This window comes from Chrysochloris asiatica, unplaced genomic scaffold, assembly GCF_000296735.1.
Source record: "Chrysochloris asiatica unplaced genomic scaffold, ChrAsi1.0 scaffold00005, whole genome shotgun sequence".
NCBI classification, from domain to species: Eukaryota; Metazoa; Chordata; class Mammalia; order Afrosoricida; family Chrysochloridae; genus Chrysochloris; species Chrysochloris asiatica.
Window position 1 is genome coordinate 15,126,140 of NW_006408523.1, and position 22,288 is coordinate 15,148,427.

The 22,288-nt window shown below is 40.2% G+C and overlaps 1 protein-coding gene across 3 annotated transcripts in view; it reads right to left on the reverse strand.

The window, feature by feature from the left end:
* Positions 1 to 22,288, reverse strand: part of MBNL2 (muscleblind-like splicing regulator 2) — a 230,877-nt gene that overhangs the window by 35,121 nt on the left and 173,468 nt on the right. The window contains exons 5-8 of one of the 3 annotated variants that reach the window (XM_006831992.1): positions 20,813 to 21,076; positions 11,589 to 11,742; positions 3,554 to 3,589; positions 2,183 to 2,277 (exon numbers count right to left, since the gene is read on the reverse strand). In XM_006831992.1, coding sequence (XP_006832055.1) covers positions 2,183 to 2,277; positions 3,554 to 3,589; positions 11,589 to 11,742; positions 20,813 to 21,076 — 549 coding nt within the window. The remainder of the gene's footprint in view (positions 1 to 2,182; positions 2,278 to 3,553; positions 3,590 to 11,588; positions 11,743 to 20,812; positions 21,077 to 22,288) is intronic. The other 2 variants (XM_006831991.1, XM_006831993.1) reach the window with 2 other exon arrangements.

Here is a 22,288-nt window from a genome sequence, read left to right on the forward strand (position 1 = left end):
CTACCAAAACATACATGACACAAGACCAAATATTTGTAAATGAGAACTTACACATATTTATAAATAAAGAAATTTATCCTAAAACTACAAAGTATGTCTTCATCTTGACTTCCTTTCCTAGGAAAGATACCTGTGTCAGAAGTGGTACTTTGTCATTTTGCTATTGCTAAGTGCTGTCAAGTCAGTGTGGGTGAAACTGCATTGTAACAAATGCTGTTGTTGTTAAGAGCCATCGAGTCAGTTTCGAATCATCATGACCCTGTATAGCGTTTCCAAGGAGTGGCTGGGCAGTTTGAATTGCCGATATGAAGGGACTGCTAACAAAATTGTGTCAACAATTTCATCAACAAGAGTTTAAGGAGGTAGGACTTAGAAATAAAAGAATCAGCTATACAGTTTGCTTATTAAGAATGAGCAAATGAAAAGAGGTACTTTGACCCAAATAATGAAAAGAAGGAGTCCTGGAATGGCATTGTGGGATAATGTACTGGACAGCAAGGTTGGTTTGAAGCAAAAGATCAGCAGCTCAAACCCACGATGCCACTTCCTGGAAATTCTATAGAGAGTCGCTATGAGTATAAACTGACTCGATGGTACTATCAACAACAATGAAACGAAGCAAATAGATTCCTTCTCTTTCCCCATCTTAGCATTAAAAAATGAAGTCTTCCCAGCTACGGACTTTAGCATCTTCTGTTCTTTGTTACACAAGCGATACCTGCTTCAAGAACATCTGACTCTGGACAACTCGCACTTGCCCTTTAACGCTATGTAAATTTGCCCTCACTTGGAAATGACTTGACCCAGCCCCAGCTCACAACAAAATCTTCATCACCATCACTGTCACCTGCTACACATAGGCTTCACAAGTTTTCTTGCATGAAATAAGGGTAAATGAGGACTACATGCACGTGTTGTTCTGACTCCAATGCAAATTCCACTTAAAGGCTTACAAACACGGTTAGGAACGGATCTCATTTGTAACCTGGGGACTGTTTGGATTTGCTCTGGAGCTAAGGTGGTTTTCCTTAGAGGGTGAGTTGGTGTTTGTCTCAGAGCTGCTCACGTGGTCTCTTCACTGTTTCCCACTTTACCCCAATGCAGGGGGCCAGTAGGAGTAGGCAGGGGGTTTTACTTTGATTCCTGCTTTCCAGAACATTCATACCCATCCATTTAGTGATGAAACCTATTGCATTTAAAATCTCTTTGTCAAGCCCTCCCCAACTACAGAATGCAATTTGGAATCTTCCATTTACTACGCCTTTGATGCTTGATTTTCCCCATTAACTTGCACCTTCTCTCTCGCCTGTACCTGTACTCCCGATTACCTTTAGCCAGCAAAGTTAATTTTATTTAAATACCAAACAAAAAACTCAAAACAAAATGATTCTTTTAAGAAGGCAGATCATGCACGATAGCATCTCTTCCTAGGTGGAGCAGGAGTATTCAGACCCATCCTCACATTGTCTCGTTGTGGCCAGAATACAGTCAGCCTGTGACCACAGAGCGGAGAAGAGCCAATGGGCCCCTCACTCAGAAACAGCACATCATGGTCTCATTGGAACATGCGTTAGCAACAACAGAGTGACAACCCCCTAGCCCGCTGTATCCGGTCTTTGTGAGTCCACTGGCTTGGTACTCCCCTTTGAGAATGCTTTGACTCTTCCATCAGTGCCTACACAGATGGTAAAGCGGGAGCCCATAGGAACTGTTAATGAGAATTATTCAGGCTTCACATTTGACACTACAGAGCAAGGGGAAACTTTTCTAAGAGAAGACTATTTTCCTGAACCAGAGAATGATAGGGTCTGAATGAACAGAATCAATAGACAGCCAGTTTTGACCCTGGGGGCTGCAGCGTGTACAATTCTTATACAGCAATTCACAAACCACCGGATGTGACACTGTGCTACAAGGAATGTAAGCCTGTCAGGTTAATTACACAATATTAGGTACGAAAACAAACAGTGCAACACAAAACATAGCTACATCATTATTTGCAGTAAATGTTAACTCTAAATAAGTGCAACCTGTCCACAAATGCTTGCTATAAACTAATCAAAAAAAATAAAATTTGATGGATAAACATGAAAAAAAATTCTCACCGAGAATTTTTTTTTAAAATATCAGCACTCATTTAGAGTTTGGGATTTGTGAAAGAAAAGCTTTAAAAGGAGCAAACCTGATTGGCTGTGGCTGCTGCTGCGAAGGGGACACTTGTTGGAGGAGTTGTTGCTGCAGAGACAGTGGCGGACGTAGCGCTGTGCATCATGGGTACTTTCAGGAGGGGAACCATGGGAGCAATGAACAGGAGGGTGTAGCATTATGGTAATAGAAGTGGTGTTTGGCATGGTGAATATCAGAGCAGCAAGCCATCATGGGTTAAACCAGCAGATGGCATGCGATCACAATGCAAAGCAAGGGAGCATGGGAGAGAAATAAAAAAGGGAAAATAGCTTATTACAAGTACAATTAAAGGAAGTTTTAAAACATAATCAGTGATTCCCAGAAAGGCCAAAGCACATCACTTTGGTTGATGTATTTATAAACATAGTTCTAATAACAGGTCATTCCAAATCGAGAGTAGGTGGTGCATGTAATAATGGCTGTTTCTAAACACGTGAAATATAATGTCCAATGAAGTCAGAGTACAGGATACTCATTTTTAATCACAAATCTGAAATATCAAAGATTCCCTGTATAGGCCAATTTGGAATACGACATTCTTTGAAATGAATTGTGGTTAAATAGGAAAAAAAAAAAATTTTTTTTTTTTTCCAATTTAGCACTGCTTATTTGAACCGGAAGTGCTGTGGATTACGGTTTATTTTTGGGATCAAAAAAACATGACCTTGATGGAAATTTTAATGCACTTCCTGTGAAATAGCCAGACAAATTTTTACCAATGTCTGTTTTCTTTCTAAATGGAACGAAGCTCCATGTCCTAAAGACAGATTTTAGGTTTGCACCAAGGTCTTTCAAAGTGTGAGGATAACTACTAGCTGTCAAAATTTAACATCCAGGAGAATGTTCAGGTAGTGTTCACCATCGCAAACCAACTAACACTTAACGCTGACATAGTAAGGATCCAGCAAGGCAGTTCAGACATTTGGTTTCAAAATACATCTATTTGTAATTTTTCAAATAAATACTTCTGGGAAACTCTGATAACTAACACACAGCAAAGAGGAGGTAAAGGCACACCACTATGAAACTTTAAAACATTGATGAACTTAACCTGCCTCTCTGATAAAGGAACTAAACCATAGGACATAGAAAGAGAAACAAAATACCCATCATTAAAATATCTGGCAGACTAGTGCTTGCGGTTTTCTGGTTTTCTCGTGGCTGTTCTAACAGAGGTGTTCACATTAAAATCATCGTTTTCTTACATGTCCAAGTACATTGTAAATACGAAAACCCCTATGGTAACTCTAAAGCCAAATAGACTGTCCACTTCCTATCACATTTCTACCAACTCTGACATATATTTCAAGCAAGTGAAGATACTGTACATCATATAAAAGACAAATGAAAAAAGGTTGGAACCTACCAATACTGGTAGCGGGTGTCATGCACAAAAGTGACCCTGTATGGCATGCAGAGGTAGGTGGAGAGAGTGAATAAAGGGAAAGAAACAGGTTAGCGGTTTAGAGTTAACATTCAAAGTGAGATCGAAGCACAACCAGAAATAAGTAGGGTTAGTTACACAGTCTTAGGACCATTCCCATTTGCAGTACTGACACAAATAGACCTGACTTCATTTTTAAGCCAAATATCATTCAAAGCTCACTCCTGATACTACTTTTCCCACTTTTTAGTCCTATACATTGGCATGGCTCTAACAAGAAGGACATTTAATAACGCTGTAGTAGCCTTCCTCTAAAACCTCTAAGCATCTTACAGACATTATCAAGTTAGCGCTCCAAGGTTGGAAGTGGGCATTTTACAGAGGCAAAATCTGAGGCATAGCATCTCCTCCATGGTCGTGTACAGGACCAGTCAAGGAGAAGGCTAGAAACAGAAGCCTGTTCCCAAGTGCAGGTCTGGCTCTGTGTTCACTAGATTACACTGAGTTTATCATATTATGAAGGAGCCCTGGTGGTGCACTGGTGAAGCACTCAGCTGCTAAGTAAAAGGTTGTAGGGTTAGGTGCTCCATGGGAGAAAGAGGTGACAACCTTGGAACCCCTATGGGGAAGTTAGACTCTGTCCGATAAGGTGGCTATGAGGTGGAATTGACTTGATGGTGATGGGTTTGGGTTTTGGGTAGTGGTGCCATGTTGCCCATTTGAAGCAGCAATGTTTTATTTTGGAGGGGGGCTAATTAAGATCCACTGTCTTCTAAATCAAATGCTTGAGAGTTAGGTGAATTTTTGCTGGCCACTAGAAAGTCCAGTAACCAAGAAAGAGTGGGATCCCTGTAATGAATGGCTCAGATGTGTGTGTGATCTGTTTTCTGCTGCTCAATCATTACAAGAGGAAAGTGCTGATAGTGATAAAGAGTGCACACCACATAGATGCAGCAGGTAGAACTGTGGGTGAGCTGGGACCAGGGCAAGGAATGCTTGGCTGGCTGCTACAAGTTGGCCTTGATGAAGGTCTCTGGTAAAACTCCTAGGAAATCTCCACGTGGTGTCTAAGTGGGTAGGTGAGAGGTAAGGAAGGGGATGTCTACCCTTCCTTTGAAATAGTTGCTTTAGCTGAGGTTGATCTTAAGAATACACTTGCATCAGAAAAACCTGACCATGAGTATTAATGCATGGTATGGAGGCTGTAAGAGAACTGTATTAAGTAAAGCTTTGACGAATTCTCTGCTTCTTGTTCAAGTCCTTAGAACAAAAACCAAGGTAATGTAAAGGTTTGTTGTTGTTGGCTCAGACTAATAGCGACCCTGTGTAGGGTTTCTAAGGAGTGGTCGGTGAGTGAACTGCTGATCTTGTGGTTCAAAATGACCTTGTGGCCAGTGCTTTACCCCATAGCGCCACACCAGGATTTAGATAACTGAAAATTGGGAGTCATATAGGTGCCATGTGAGTGTAGGCCTACCTACTTAGGGTTTTAGAACTGCTTCCTGAAATACTAGATGAAGAATCTGAGATGTGTTGGTCTTTATTTTCACTGCTGAGCTGTTCACATCTGAAGGAGACTTCTTGCTGGTCTACATTTTATCAGGCTAACATCCTTAACTATTTAAGAATAAAAGACTATGTAACTAGGCTATATCAGACTCTTCACTTCAGTAGACATGAGCTAATATACCCAATCTCTCTCTCTCTCTCTCTCTCTCTCTCTCACACACACACACACTCAAAATTCCTTCATGACACCCTATCTTTCTCCAGTCCGATCTCTCTCACATCTTTTACCTATATATCATTTTTTACTGCCTTACTAGTATTCACTCTTCGTCCTCTCCAATCTGGTTTTGAAGCTCACTGCTACACGTATATTGCTAAGACCAGCAGGGACATTTCCATTTTCATCCAACTTCTTAACTCACAGTAGCACTGAGAGGTGGGCCTTTCCCTTCGCAGGAAACCGGTTTTCTCACTTGGAGTCTCTGATGATACACTTTTCTTTCTCATACACATTCTTTTTCCTTTCCAGTAAATCCTTTTTGTCTTTTTAGATGCTCTTCCTTCTCTGAACTCAATATGCTGGAGTTTTTCAGACGCTTTCTGGGTCCTTTTCATCTACTCTCCATTTTCCTGGTATAACACTCAACCCATGTATTTAAACACTATCTATGAGTTCCCAGTTCCCAGATTTATGTATCTTGCTCACATCTCTCTGTAATCTCTCGATCCTTTGGTCTAATTGCTCACCTAGCTATTTGAATGTCTTGCAAGTATTTCCAGTTTAACAGGTCTAAACTTGGATCTTCCCGACAGACACCTGTTTCTCCACCTCAGTAAATACTAGCAAGCTATCTATCTAATGGTTCTAGCCTAAATGAAAAGTTATACCCAACACCCCCTTACCTCTTGGAGTTCCCCAGGTCCAACTCACCAAACCAACCAAAGTCATTCTGCTTCTAAAATCCATCCAAATGTCTGTTTGCTCATCTCTGATACTTCCAAAGTACTGGTCACCAACATCTCTAGCCTTGGTTATTCAATGACTTCTTATTGGGTCTTTCTGTTTCTGTTCCTGACTTCCTTGGCCTAGCATCCACTCTGCTGGCAGAGTAAACCTTTGCTGATGCATTCTTGTCATTTGGCTGGAAATGATTCAGTGGCAGCATAGAGCTTTAAGGGTAATGGTCCTCTACCTCTTCAGCTCAGCCTCTTCTTCCCCTAACACTAATATCTAGGCAGATTGTTCAGCATTCCATTATTATGAACTGAAGACATCACATGTTTCTTGTCCTACTTTTGGGATTTATATGTAAAGGAGCCTCAATAAATTTATGGAAAATGGAATTAAGACATAAAGGAATTTTTCCATAAACTTTTGGAAGCCCCTTGGTTGGCGGTTTCCATTCTGTAGAATAATCTTTGTCCTGCTCTTTTTCTCTTTCAGATCTCAAGGGAAATGTCAGTTCTTTAGAAAATTGCTCGATAGTCCTTTCAGCTATCTCCCTGGGCCACCAAATCCGTTTTATGTTTTCAACATATCATTGAAACCTTTGCTTTTAAATTTATGTTGTTGTTATTGTTGTAGACCATCAAGTCACTTACAACTCTTTGCAACCCTGTGACAACAGAAAAAAACCACTGAGTCATCCTCACAACTGTCCCTATGTTTGAGTCCATTTTGCAGCCTCTGTGTTGATCCATCTCACTGAGGGTCTTCCTCTTCTTCACCAACTCTCTGCTTTAAAAAGCATGATGCTCTTCCGTAGGGGCTGATCGCTCCTGATAACAGGTCCAAAGTCTACTTGGTGATGAAGTCTCGCCATCCTTGCTTCTGAGGAGGATTCTGGCTGTACTTCTTCCAAGATAGATTTATTTATCCTTACAAAATTGATTTTTTAAGTATAAATTTGAATATTTATGTAACATCCATCTCTTATCTTTCAATATCAGTGTATAAGGACAAAGATCAGGTTTGTCTAGCTTATTGGGCACATTTGTCTTAATCGTTAGTTAGAGGTGTCGCTGTTGTTGCTAAGTACCATCGAGTTGGTTCTGACTCATAGCAACCCTGTATAGGGTTTCCAAATAGTGGCTGGTGAGTTTGAACCACTGACCTTGAAGTTCAAACCAGCCTTGTGGTAGACTGCTTACCCTACGGTGCTACACGGGTGTACTGGAGCAAACTGTTCCGAAAAACAATTCAAGTACCTATTTTTTGAATGATTTTACTTTAAAGTCCACCATGGTTGATTCAAAGTTTTCCTATAAAAATCCACACTCAGTCCCTTGTATTCCCATGGGAAATGCATTCCCATGCATCTTGAGGGCCTTCATGTACCATGAATGTGGATGTCCTGGGTGTTACGGCTCCTGAAGCCATATGGGCTGATATTGGTTATATACTTTGGGCACCTACCCAGGACGTGGCTGAAATGCTCAACCACATTAATGTGAACACTGAAAACAAACAGCTTGTATCATATGTATAGCAGCCTTACTTTAATGTCTCCTTGGTCATTTTTGCAAGTCATACTTCTGCCTTTTCATCGTACTCTGTCCTGGCTGCAGGTGGATAATGCACAGCTTTCTATTCCTTAGCTGCACCCTTCCCATTGCATGCTGCCGTCCTGACTGGGATGCTCTTCCCTCACTGACAACAGCTCCAAAGTTGCCTCCTGCACACACTGTTGCCTCCCTCTGTCGCTTTCACACAGGTTTGCTCACATCTCAAAATGTACCCTGTAACACATTGCCTTTGCACCTAGCTTCTGAAGTCCTTTGTAGTCTCCACACTAGCTTTGAAACTCAGCACATACTATGTGTTTAAGAAATACTTGCTAAATTTGATGTTGTTGATGTTCAGTGCTGTTGAGTTGGTTCTAATTCCTAGTAACCCTGTATAGTTTTGTGGGAGCAGAAAGCCTGATCTTTCTCCGGAGGAGCAGCTGGTAGACTTGAACTAACAGCCTTGAACTTTATAGTCCAGTGCTTATCCTAGAGGGCCATTGTGCTCTCCTTGCTAAATTTAATGTGATGCTTATGTTAATATTTTGTTGTGGTTGCGTTGTTGTTGTTGTTATGTGCCGTGGAATTGGTTCTGACTCATACGGACCTTGTACAGAGTTTCCAAGGCTGTAAATCTTTACGGGAGCAGAAAGCTTCATCTTTCTCCCATGGAATAGCTGGTAGTTTTGAACTGCTGACCTTGAGGTTCACAGTCCAATTTGTAAATCTCTCATCAACTTGTAAGACAGCTTTATAGAATCTTAGGCAATATGTGAGCTAGCCTTTTTTTCCCTGTTCTACTTTCCAATATAATAAATCAAGGAGGGAGTCACTATTTTGCCATCATTTTGACTGGCTGAGGCATTGAACTAAGGCACGAATTTAACTGACAAAGCCTTCCCAAATGTTTTCTGCCTCAGTTGCACAAATGTTTCAACTGTAGGATCTGTGAATCAAGATTACCTGGATAATTCCATGGATTATATGTTTCTACATTGCCAGTATAAACACAGCCTCAGTTTTTCCATCTGAAAATGCAAAAAATTATGCCTGCCACGGACAGAACTGCAACATCTTGGAGATGAACAAGATAATGTCTGTAAGATATTTGCGGTAATTCAGAAGAAACCAGTTTGAGAAATGCTAGTTACAATGCTGCTGTTATTCATGATCGTATGTGTGGTTTTCACTACTTTCCTAACACAGCAAAGAATTACAACAACTAGGTTACAATAGTCCCTGTCAAAAAAAGAGCAAAGTCCCACCCACTGCAAATATGCTAGGGCATCGACTAGGGTGATAATTCTATTAGTATGGCTTTTGAGAAGAGTCCCCTATTTTACATGTGTTACATTAACGTCTTCCCAGCCTGGAAGAGTTCCTAACTCCTGCTCCAATTAACATTGTTGTTTCAATGGGGGAATTTTAGGAGCATGTTGAAAACTTTACTATGAATAACTTTACAATAAAGGGGGACCCTGGGAGAACATAATTTGTTTCTTATTATAATAATTGTTAATAAGAAGTAGTTCTAGAAAAACCAAAACCTGGCAGTTTAAGTATAATGAACTGACCATCTCCATATAATAGCAAATGTTTTTTAATGTATTATTTAATTTGCAGAGGCTTAAAACAATAATGATAATAATTTTTTAAAATGGTGATTAATATCATTATTTTTTTTAATAGGGTTGATAATGTAAGTCCATGAGAAAGCAAGCCTGCAAAGAAAACTAAGGCTAAAATGAACACTGAAATTTCTGTCAGGGAATTAAGTGGGGAAAGAGTCTGAGCATCTCCTTTGAATAAAATTATTTTCTTTTTTATCACATAATAGTTACATGTGAACACTTAAAGTTGCAATACCATTTAGGAACACAAGATCCACGTGGTAGTCCACATTATACTGAGCTCATGCTTTAAGAAACACATGTAATGTACAGTAAGTAAGTGGGCAAGGACCCATTTTTTGTGTTTCTGAAGTGTTCTGAATGGAGTGTTGCTGGACACACGAGATCATTGCTTAAAGAATCCAGCAGAGGGCAGAAGTACACAACCACAGCAGCCAGCACCCCATAGAAGTCCTGCATGTAATATACTTTAACAATAAAATCAGGTCACTGCATAAAGAATGACAGTCATCCTTGCTTTGGAAAATCCTTAAGTGGCTTCCAGGTGAAGTATTTTGAAATGCAGATTCTTTCAGTGACTTAACAAATCAGTCATTATCAGACTGGAGTATTAAATATGAGCTAGAGGACCTTGAGGTCTATTGTCCAACTGGCTCCCATGACATGATGGTGGCATTCTTACGCATTCTTTAGTAACAAACTTGTCCTTCTATGTCTTCCCCTCAGAATATATTTCCTAAGGTTTTTTCCTCTTAAAATATCTAGAAATCAAGATGTGAATAATGAGACACTTATAGGAATCCCATAGGACACCAAGGGAAGTCTACCTTATAGTGATTACTTACAAGAATCTCATTTCAAATGGATTACAAGTCCAGATAGTGCTGTGTTATAGCTACACTGGCGTGTCACTCATTAAGATCTTAATGAGGCAAGAGTGAAGCCTCCAGAAAGGACTCAGCTAGACACTTCACCCTTCTGGTCTATGCATTTGTTTATTTGCAGATAAGTGCAGAACTGAAACAGGAGAATTAACCCCCTCCAAACCATTTGACTTTATATAACTCGTAATTCATTATAGCAACTACTGTTGTTAGTAGGTTAAGAATTCATTTCAAAGTGTAGATTTTATACAGAGATGATCACAGACATATTTATTCAATTCCCTCGGGTGTTCACTCGGGATGGGCTATGGAATATAAGGATTTAGATGATACACATATTGACTAAGATCAACAAGCTATTTCGATTAGCCTTGTCATTGATCTCTATTTGTCCTTTATTCTCTATCACGAGATGGAGAATTTTGACTCAGTAACTAAGAACTCCATGGATGGGTTTTCTACTAAAGACTAAGTCACTTTCTGGTTACATCACAGATGCAAAGGTCAAAACTCCACAGTTGGTGTGGTCTGTGTGTGTTTGTTTATGGCCTATGATGTATGTGTGTCTGTGGGTGGGGATGTAGGTGACAAAAAGAAATGAAATGACGTGCATTGATTGTCCTTTTGTGTGTTCTCTTTTGTCTGATTTTTGGTGCCTTGCTGTAATGGAGAAACCTACAGACACCATATATGGCGGCCAAGTAGTGCCATGTTATGGAAATTGGACTGATCATCTGGAAGATAGGCTCTCATGGGTTGTGCCACCTTGGGACATCACTTCACACTGAAGGAGCCTCAGTTTTCTCATCTGTAAAACAGTCAATTGGATCACCACGAACCCTTTAAATTCCAAGCTTCTATGATTAAGATAATAGATCCTAGTGGACTGACAGAGTTAATGTACCTCAGCACCTAACAGTATCAGATATTGACTTAAAATCACCGGTAAGAGGTCTAGATACTTGAGAACTTGGTACAAGGGGAGAGGGTTGGAGAAACAGATGGAAGGAATATAAAAATATGAGTATGTTTTAATTTGAATAACCAAGTTTATGTTGTTGCTGTTTTTAGTGTTCTGAATAGAAATAGGAGAAGGTTAGTATTTCCTACCCTTGGTATTTTTAGGTCATTAGTGTTAATGACAAGTTTCAGTTGTCACACATTAAAGGTCCTATTTACATAAACAATTTCCCACGGCTTGTGTAAATATACAGAAACGAGAAGCCCTTATTTGCTACGTGTTTCTCAGTGGCTACATCTGTCACTTAACTTTACGAAATATTTGGCTTTAGATTCCTTAACAGTCTTATAGCTAGCTATCTTTCAAAGCAATGTTAGTACATCTAGATAGCTAGAACAATGCGTTTCAGACTGTACTGTACCTTTATGAGCAAACTAGATGCCACCAAACAGTTTAAAGAAATGAGAAGGAAGCACATGACCGGAAGGGCACATGAACACAAGACCGGAAACCGGAAGGGCACGTACCTGTTGGGATAAAGGCGGCGTGTTGCTGCAGCTGTGCGCTGGTTAGAGCCTGCTGGTAGTGCAAGACGCTGGGATTAAAGACTGCATTGGCCCCGTTGCTTTTTTCTAGTGCTTGTCTCTTTGGTAAAGGATGAAGAGCACCAGGAGGAAAGGCCTACAAATGAAGAATGTGATAAAACATGTATAATTTATAGCAAACACAGCCAGTGTCCACAGATATAATCGATTGCAACATTTTTTTTTTTTTTTTTTTTTAAATGACAGCTATAGGGAGATGCCTCCGCCATGCACCTTAATTTAAACAGCGGCAATGTAAAATGAGTGAGAATTCGTTATTGAGAGCGAAAGCATGATTTCTGTAATCCAAAAACAAAAAAAAACCAACAAAAAATACGGTAGCATCTCAACTCAGGAAAAGAACAACTATCAAGCAACAAAAAAATGTTTTCGGCTTTTAAAATGAGTTAATCTAGTCTAAGGGGGAAAGGAAGCATTTGTGTTATTAATACCTATTCTTGTCTTTAACGAAATGGTCATTTCTTGAATTTACAGGTTAATTAGAATGATAATGAACATTTTCTGAGCCAAGTAATTTAAATTTGCTTCACTCTTTTGGAAGAGGTATTAAATTTTGTTAGGATTAATTTATTTCACATATTACATATGAAATGAGATGGCTAGACACTTTATTGAACTTTTTTTGTCCATAAATTAATAATAATGATTGTTTGCAACCAATATTTTACTAGTAATACAAATCTCAGATGGTTCTCTGAAAAGCTACATGCAAAGCGAAAGGTGAAAGGTCAAAGTACCAGGTCTACAGTTGCTTCGAGAGGTCGCTTCATTGCTTTGGCAGTCGACTGAGTCTTTTAATAACAGGCAGCGAGCACATGATGGCAGTGGGCCAATGGGATTCAAGCGAATTAACATACAGGTAAACAGCAAGCAGAGGTGCATCATGGGAACGGCATTGCATTGTGGATAGGTGAGAAGGAAAAAAATATTCTGAATGCAATATACAACGTACAAAACACTAGGCATGCACAACAACAAAAATGTTCTCTAAAGAAATGAATATTACACCTTAATTAGTATTGAAGCAAAAATGCATCTACTATACCTTAGTTAAAAGCATATAAGAGAGTAAAATATAGATGTTTGAAATTCAGGAAAGTTAATTAAAACAGCAGCTTGCATACACACCATAAGCATTTTTTATATTGCTTCAGAAAATAAATTAAAAAAAAAAAAAAAAAGCACAATTTTAAGGGCCACAGGATTGAAGAACTTCTGATAAGTTAGTTTTGGAGTATAAAGTAATATAGTATTAAGTATATTGCCCAAGTTGAAAATTTTGGTTAAGTCATTTTCAGTTCAGATCTAGCCTAACAAAATGAAGTGGCAAACTGAGACAAAAAATTCAGGCAAAAAAATATTCAAACACAAGATTACTTAGGCAAAACTGTTTGGGTTTGGATCTTTATTTTTTGTCTGAATCACGTGGATAATTGCCTCAATTCTTCTCTTCAGTCTGCTAGTGGAGATCGTCCATTGTGGAATGAGACTCCAATCTTAATACATTTTTAATTTGAGTAGTTATTTTCTAGAATTTCCCATATTTATCCCACCAAACTTTCGCTAGTGGCTAACTTATCATCCATTCTACATTCTCTAGTACATTTGAAATTATAATTTATGGCAAAGAACTTACCATAATATACTAAGAAAACACCCTTTAAAAAGGTATTCTGTGTCTTTGGGTATCAAAATAATGTATATTTAATCATTCTATCTGTATTTTCAGTTACAATTAGTGACCAACCCAGTTAATGAGGATATGGAATACTTGGCTAGGACAAGTACAACAAAAACTAGAAAACAGTTTAAGACAGCAAAGAACTGCTTGAAAAATCAGAGGTATAATAATATATTTAACTTATAACCATACTTCTGAGAAGATAGTTACATTTAAACAGGTGAAATAATACTGATTACAATAAAAAAAATTGCTATGCCTTCATAATTTAGATTAAAAAAATCTAAAAACTCTATGATGGAATTCTGTGAAAATATAGAAACTCAAAGGAATATCTCTAATGCAAAAAATAAAAACAAAACAAAAACCCTTGTAGCACAATAGTAAATCCCTAAGGGTCATTTAGTGAACACAAATGCACACTGTTATGTCCTAAACTTCTGAGGCAGAACTCTGACATTTGAAATAAAATGGGATCGAATTAAGTCCTCACAATGAGCAACAATTAAAGCTATTACCCTTAGCCAAAAATGGATATTCATCACCATTTGGTGCTTATTCACAATACGAAGTATGGGAGTGACAGGAGGCAAGCTTAAGAACTGGAGGTGAAAAGAGAGCAGAAATCAAATGGAAAAGGGTCCTGGGTAGAGAAGAGGTTTAGAATGATCACTGGAGATGATGTTACAGAAGGCACTTCGATACAGACAATCACATAGTGATGTTCTGAAATGAATCGTGAGCATTTTAAAAATCCAACTGGCCCCATGCTAAGCACACTTATGTGTACTTGATATTCTTTTCTCAAACGTAAGCTTGCCATCATGTAAACTTGATGATCATTTTTGCTTAAAATCTTTCATCTCTGAATCGTTTCGCATTGCTAATGAAAGCAGGGTTTTGTTTGTATTTAGGTGAAAGTTAACCTTTGTGAATGAAATAATGCTACAGAATCCTGTCCTTACAGAACTCATTGGGAAACATTCACTGGATGGTTCGACTCAAGATCATTTTGGACTCAACTTTCTGGTCTCCCTACTTTTTCAGTGCAGACAGTTTACAGAGCGAATCTGCCGCTTCTGTCTTGGGTTGCATTGTTCTAATCTGTTAATTGGAAGAGGATGATGTTCCAAAAATGAGTATTTATGAATACAACTTTGATTAAGAATTGAATATGTAACGAAGTCTCTGTATTTCTCTTTAGGATAATCACCTGGAAGGTTAATGGTCTCTCCTTTCCTACTCTTAGTTTTACAAAACTTGGTTTCCACAGAAAGTAGAATAATTTAGAATATAAAGAAATGGGTACCTCCAAACTATGCGACAGTGATGTAATTGTGGTTAAGTGCCTTTGAGTCGGTTCTGACTCACAGTGACCCTGTATAGGGTTTCTGAGGAGTGGCTGGTGCATTTGAACCACCAACCTTGCAGTTCAAACAGACCTTGTGGTCCAGTCCGACAGCACCACACCAGGACTCAAGACTCCAAGGAAAGCATACCTCTGTCTGCTGTCTGTAGTGTAAATTACCCTTTTTCTTGTCTTGCTGAGTAAGCCTTAAGCTTCTGGAGGATTCCCTGTTATTAACTGTGGTCAAGTTGTCATCAATTCACGGTACCCCATGTGGGACAAAGTGGAACTGCTCCAAGCGTTTTCTTGGCTATAATCTCTATGGCAGGAGCTCGCCAAGCCTTTGCTTGGTTAGTTAGAACCACCAACCTTTGAGTTAGCAGATGACCCCACACCAATCGTATCACCCAAACTCCTTCTTGGATGGTAGGGCATATTCGAGTATCTTCACATCTTGTGTGCTCTACATTGTGACATGCATGTATAGAACAGACTTTTTTTTTAATCCGTGTGCTTGGATGGTCATATCATAATTTTGAGTTCCTGTACACAGATTTTCTTTCTTTGAGGTTATCATTTGACCACCAGCTTGCATTTATCAACATTGAAAGATCTGGAAGCTCAAAATAGGCCTTAGTGATCCCAGTGGCTCTCAGGAGCTCCTTCAGACACCACTAGAGAAAAAGACTCTTGTTCACCGAGTACCTCCTACGTGGAAGGCACCTGTGGGCACTTCCGTTCTTGCTGGCCTCACCATCTGAGCCTCTACTCCTGTCTGGGTCTCTCCAGCTTTGTGTAAATGGGCAAATAACCAGGAGGAGGCCCTACATGAGGCCAGGTTTGATATTTTTCTGTAAGTCAAGGTGAGAAACCAAGAGTCTACATCAGGTGTCACAGGTTTATCTGGGGTGGGGTGCGGTGGGGTGTGAGGATCAGGAAACTCTGATGACTTCAGGAAGCTGCCAATTTTCCTGTGGAATCAAAGTGTATGGAATGTAGGATGGAATCAAAGTCCCTGTGTGTGTTTCTTGAACAATTGGAATGTATCTAGCAGATGGCAGGTTACCCCGGTTTCCTTTTAAAGAGTTTTTCACCTCGTGTTTTCCCATTTCATTGTATGGGAAAAAAGATTCCTTGCTTGAAGATCAGGCACTTATTCTGTGAAAATTACCAAAGAGAAGCTCTGTCTGGCTTACTTTCACATTCAAAAGTCCTGGTGAGGGTGATTCTCATGTTTTAAGAGGAACCCAGAAAAAAAAAGACTCTAAGGAACCGACTCGACGGCACGTAACAACAACAACAACAACAAAGAAACAAAATGTCTCTTTTGCTGGAATCAAAGCTTAATGTTTTTTATAGAGTTTAGTTGATAAAAAGAAGTGGGAAATGCCCCCAGGGAAAAAAAATTAAATATACTATAGAAATTATTTGGGTTCAAGTAAATAGAATATTTGTATCTTCTGAGTGCACTAATCACTCCTACTGTTTTTTTTTTTAAATAAGGAAATAAAATAATAGATTATCTTCAGTGTTCTGAATCATCTTGCTACTACTGGAATAAGAATTTTGAGTTTTTCCAACTGCTTTAAGACTGGTTTCAAATGAGCCTCTCACTTCAGCTACAAGACACGACAGATTTGGCAATTTTCATGTCATTATCAGAAGCTGGCTTTTGTTCTAAAACTATATTTCTTTGGGTTGTCTTTGAAGATGCTGCAAGATCCCCTAAAATATCAGAACTCCAAATCTGGGCACAGTATATTCAGCTAAGAAACTATGGTAACTAACTCTGTTGACATTCACTGCAATAGCCTTTATGTATCATGATGAATAAAATGCGGAAATGTTTAGAAGGACACACAGATTCCAGGTTAGGTGGCTGAAGAATGAACTTGTGTAAGTGGCTGTATCTTTTCCTATCCCCTTCAGCCCAGGTCACCTAGCATTGGTTTTAGTAAGTACATTGTTCTGCCAAGGACTGATGTATGTATGTTCATTATGGATGTTAGCACGTGTACTTCTTGGAAGCAGGTAGACAAAATCAGAGCTCAGATAAAATGACGTCCTAAGGTCTCTGTTACTTCGGATATATTATCAGGAGGGACCAGTGCCTGGAGAAGGACATCATGCTAGGCAAAGTAGAGAGCAAGCAATGAAGAGGAAGACCCCAACGAGATGGACTAGCACAGTGGCAGCAGCCAAGAGCTCAGTGTTTGTGAGGATGGCACGGGCTGGGTAGGGTTTCGTTCTGTTCTTTAGGTCACTATGAGTCAGAATGAACTTGATGGTACAGAACAACAAGGTCTCTATCAACAGCAACGTCTGGGATCCAGACACCCTGGTGGCATTGTGGATTACCAGCTACCGCAAAGTCAGCAGTTCTAATCTATTAGCCACTCCACATAAAGATAAGGATTTCAGCTCCTATAAAGAGTTATAGTCTTGGCAACCCTGTACAGGGTCACTATGAGTTGAAGTCAACTCACAGTGGTACACAGCCACCACCACTATTAGTACCCAGCTTTTGTTATGTTGGTTTTGGCTTAGCAGCTATTTATTGTCTGTTGTTGTTAGCTACTCTCTACCCGATTCTGACTCGTGGCAGGGTGGCACTGTCCCATAGGGTTTTAAGGCTATGACCTTTCAGAAGCAGAACACCAATCCTACGTTCCAAGGCTCCTTTGAGTTGATTCAAACCTCCAACCTCTTGGCAAGTAGTCAGCGATTAACTTTTTGCACCACCAAGCAATCTAGGATGGTGGTGGTGGTTGATGCCACCAACTCATAGCAATCTTGTATAGGGTTCCTGAGGCTGTAAATCTTTATGGGAGCAGAAAGCCTCATATTTCTCCTGTACACTTATAGTTTAGGGACTTTACTTGCTGATTTATTTACATATTTAAAGAGTTTTGTCCCTAGTGTCCACGAGCTGCCGTGTTCCAGGCTGAGCAATGTTTGCATTCTATCATCTTGACCACATGGACTGACGCCAAACTCTTTCAACTGTTTTGTTTACATTTCTTTAAATAGTGTTTGTAGAGAAGACAATGTTTCATCTACTCAAAAGCTGAACAAACGTGTTCATATGAATCAGGCGGAGTTGCTGGCCTCAGAGAATGGAGCTGATAGGCCAAGAGAAGAGAAAGACAGATCCTGGATCCAGACATCCAGATTCACGCTTTAGCCCAGTTTACACCTACCACTCTGTTGTTGTTGTTGTGAAGTGCCGTTGAGTCGGTTCTGACCCATAGCGACCCTGTACAGGGATTCCAAGGAGTAGCTGGTGAGCTAGAACCGCCAACCTTGCGGTTCAAATGGCTTTGCAGTCTGGCACATTAACCGACAGCGCCACACCAGGACTCCAAAAGTATTCTGATAATCATAATTCCCAATATGCCTATCATACATGTTGCTGTTGTTACGTGCCGTGGAGTCAGTTCCAACTCATAGCGATCCTGTACAGGGTTTCTGAGGTTGTAAATTCTCCCGCAGAACAGCTTGTAGTTTTGAACTGCTGACCTTGTGGTTCACAGCCCAATTCGTAACCACTAAGCTACCAGAGGGTACTATGTGATCTAACAAGGTCTAACTTTTTCTTTTAAGCCAACTGAGTTGGGGTTTTGCCTCTTACAGCCAGAATTCTGATTATCTTTGAGTATATCTTTAAGACCTAATTATGATATACAATACTAATTCTATGGAAAAAATGTGATTAGGATAAGTTGAAGTTAGCTTAAAAGAATGATTACAAGGAAAGCCATTTATTTCTCATAGGATGAGATCTTTACTGACTGGATGGGAAACTAGACTCCACACTGAAGAAATGTATAAAAGAAAATTCATTTGCTCTCTGAAAGAATTCCTTTTTCATCAGCATGAAGTTATCAATTTACCCTAAACCCTAACCCATTCCCTAATTATAATCAGTTTTTGAAACTTATTGGAATAACAGCAAAGGTTTTTATTTTGCATTGACTCTCCATGTAGATGCATACAACGCGACAGATACAGACATATTAATGACATAATATTGAGAACGACATGCAAAAACACATTAAAGAGATAGAGACTGATGGAAGTCCTAGTGGTCAACATGCTTGGAAATAATGTGAGAGATGCCTGTCTCACCACAAACTTCACACCAAGTGCTGATCCTTTGCAGACAGGCTTGTCTCTCTGGTCCTTCTCATGGGGCCAGGGCTTTATCAACACTCATGGAAAGAATGCTAAGGGATTATGAACGTGTTTGTATGACAGACACCCTTCCACTTTGATTAGCTCTCAGTGTCTGATGTTGTGGTTGCTAGATGGAACACTGTGTTTTTAAGCTGTACCTTTCATCTCAGAAGCCTTGTCTGTTTTCCCCCAAGGGAGGGTTGGCCACTGAGCCCTTGCTATCCCATTGGACTCCCTTATACATTTCCATCATGTAACTGGGGAGCATCATGGTGGTGGAGGTGTGCCATTGAGTTGGTTCTGACTCCTAACAGCCCTGTATTGGGATAGGGCTTCTGAGGCTGTAAATCTTTCCTGGAGCAGAATGTCCAGTAGTCTCTCATGGAGTGGCCAGTGGATTTGAACTGCTGACCTTGTAGTTAGCAGTCCAACGCTAATGGCCATATCACCAGGGCTTTTTAAGAAGATTATAGTCCCTTACTAAATCCCAAGCTCCTTGAGGGCAGGGAGTGTTGCCTACATTATTTATTCTACAAAGCAAGCGCCTGGGGCATGGCAGGTCGCAATGAAGGTTTTGAATGAAGGAGTGGATGAATGCATCAAACCTATGACGTATTATTAAAGCAGATGTCTGGTAAGCCAGAGATTTCCTATGAAAACAAATGGAGAAATTTTTACAATGTAGTGCTGTGGTTTTTCCAACTTTTCTGCATAACAGAATCACCTGAAAACTTTCTCAAACATTTCCAAAGTCCAGGCTGCATACCAGGCCAATTAAATAAATGGAACTGTAGTGGGAAAGATCCATCTCAAACCCGTAAAATAAATACATAAATAAATAAATAAACACCAACAAACCAGGTGATACCAATATGGAGCCAAGTTTGAGAACCCATGTTCTGGGCAGGTATTTTTCAAATTCTTTAAATTCATAATCTGATCCACAAGGTCTGGGTTGGTGCCCAAGATTCTGGGGCTTTAACGGGTTCTCAGGTAATGATCCTGGTATGGCACTGTGGGCTAATGCGTCAGACTGCAAAGTCGTTTGAACTGCAAGGTCAGTGGTACAAGCTCGCCAGCGGCTCCTTGGAAACCCTATACAGACAGAGTCGCTATGGGTTGGAACGGACTCGACGGCACTTCACAACAACAAGTAATGAAGTGATAGTGATGATGATGATGATGATGCAGGGATCTAAGGGACAGACACCGGGAGATGCAGGAGCTTTAGCAGACTTACAGGTGACCATACTGCTGCTCAGGCTGATCTCCGTGGGCCTGTCGGTTATACAGAGGTGACCCAGGGGACCCAGGCTGGGCTACCGGCCTTTTAGCTAGCACCAGCCAGCACAGCCTCATTTTCATTTGTTTCATGAATGATTCTGCATAAAATTTCATTTGGGGAGGGAATATTTGACAAACAGTGCCCTTGTGATAAATAAGAGGGTGGGGAGGAACAGAGGAAACCGGTCTCCAAGTGTGTCACTGTTGCTATGCGGCTCTATAATTTGACCTCAAATCCCGTGGCTGCTTGCAGAAACGGCTGTTTTCCAGTAATGTGCAACAGCCCCAGTTCAGCTCAATTTAGCTGTCTCTTCAGCTCTGGTGCCCATCTTCTTGTTCATTACAGGGCTCCTGAGATCTCTCTCTTAAGAAGCAATCAAGCTCACAACAGAGCTGGCAGTCCTCAACAAAGCTCCCTGAACACATTTGGTTACCTGTGCCTGAGGGATTTATTTATTGTGCTGGAGAAGTGAAGGAAGGGGAAACACAACGAAATAAAAAGGGGGAAACAACACAACTTAGGCAGCAGAGCAGCGGGAACAGCAGCCTTCCAGATTCCCTAACTGTTTGGAAAAGCAGATTGACCCTAGCAGCTCTAACCCGCTCCTCCTGGCAGGGCAGTGGGCGGAGCATGGCGCGGGAGGGGCCCTCACTTACCATGACTGTGGCCGCAGCCGCGGCTGCCTGGGCCGCCACCGCAGCTTGGTTCGCTTGGTGCTGCGCAGCTTTGATTTTGGCCTGCAAGTGTGCAGGAGGGTGAAAATATTTGCATTTCTCCCTCATGCAACGCCCCTTTATGTAATCCATACAAACGGTTACGGTGTTGTCGTTTGTGTCGATCATAGTACTATCTGCAGGGTGTGCAAAGCGGCAGTCGGTCTCTCCGCGGGCGCAGTTTCCTCGCTGGAATTCCCTGCAAACCTGCGAACACGGGGAAGAGCAGACCATGCGACCGGATGTAAAAATAAAAAGGAATACACGCTTTCCTTTCTTTTAATGGCTGGTTTTCTTTTTTGCCTCTACATTAAAATTTAAAACCCTCAAAAACCCAATAATCAGAATCTCGGATGACCTCACTTGGATTTTCCTTTATTCCTTTTCTGAGGTAGAAATCTATTCTAAGAATTAAGCCAAAATCTTTAGTTAAAATAAAATGAAAAAATAAGAAATCAATGAAGCTTTCATTGCCCCTCGGTAGCACGTGCGTGCACACACACACACACAAACCCCTGTGTATATACGGTTGTTGTTGTTGTGAAGTGCCATCGAGTCGGTTCCGACCCATAGTGACACTGTATAGGGTTTCCGAGGAGCAGCCAGTGAGCTTGAACCACCAACCTTACAGTTCAAACCGACTTTACAGTCCAGCGCCACACCAGGACTCCCTGTATATATGAGGGGGCTTCAAAAAATTAGTGGAAAAATTCCACTAGCTTTCAATTCTACTTTCACAAACTTTTTGAAAACTTGCATTCATACATACACACATATATTTATAGTGGGAGCCAGAAAATGGGCACATGAAAAAAGCCCACACAAAAGGCCCACACAGAAAAAAATCCATCTACTAATTTAATTAGGGTTAAGTTTAGCAGTTGTCCTTGCGTACATTCGGCTCGTATGCATTTATTACAGTGCATAGTTTTCTGCACGGATTTTTCTGTATGGACATTTTTCATGTGTGTGTTTTCCCTGGAACCATTTATAGTATTTTGTCAGTGTAGAAGATATGGGTACACATACATACATGTGTGTGTGTATATATATATGTTGTTGTTATATATATATATTTGTTGTTTAACATAGAGTCGGTTCTAACTCATAGAAACCCTGTATAGTTTTCAAGGCTGTATTTATGGGAACAGAAAGCCTCATTTTCTTCCATGGAACAGCTAGTGGATTTGAACTTCTGACCTTGCATTTAGCAGCCCAATGTGACACCCACTACAATACCAGGGCTCCCATTATACGTGTGTGTGTGTATACATATAAATACATATAGTTGATGCTGTTACGTACCATTGGGTGATTCTAACTTATAGCGACAGGCTTCCAAGGAGCATCTGGTGAGTTTGAAAAGCCAACTTTGCAGTTCAAACTGATCTTGAGTTCGAGTGCTTATCCTATATATAT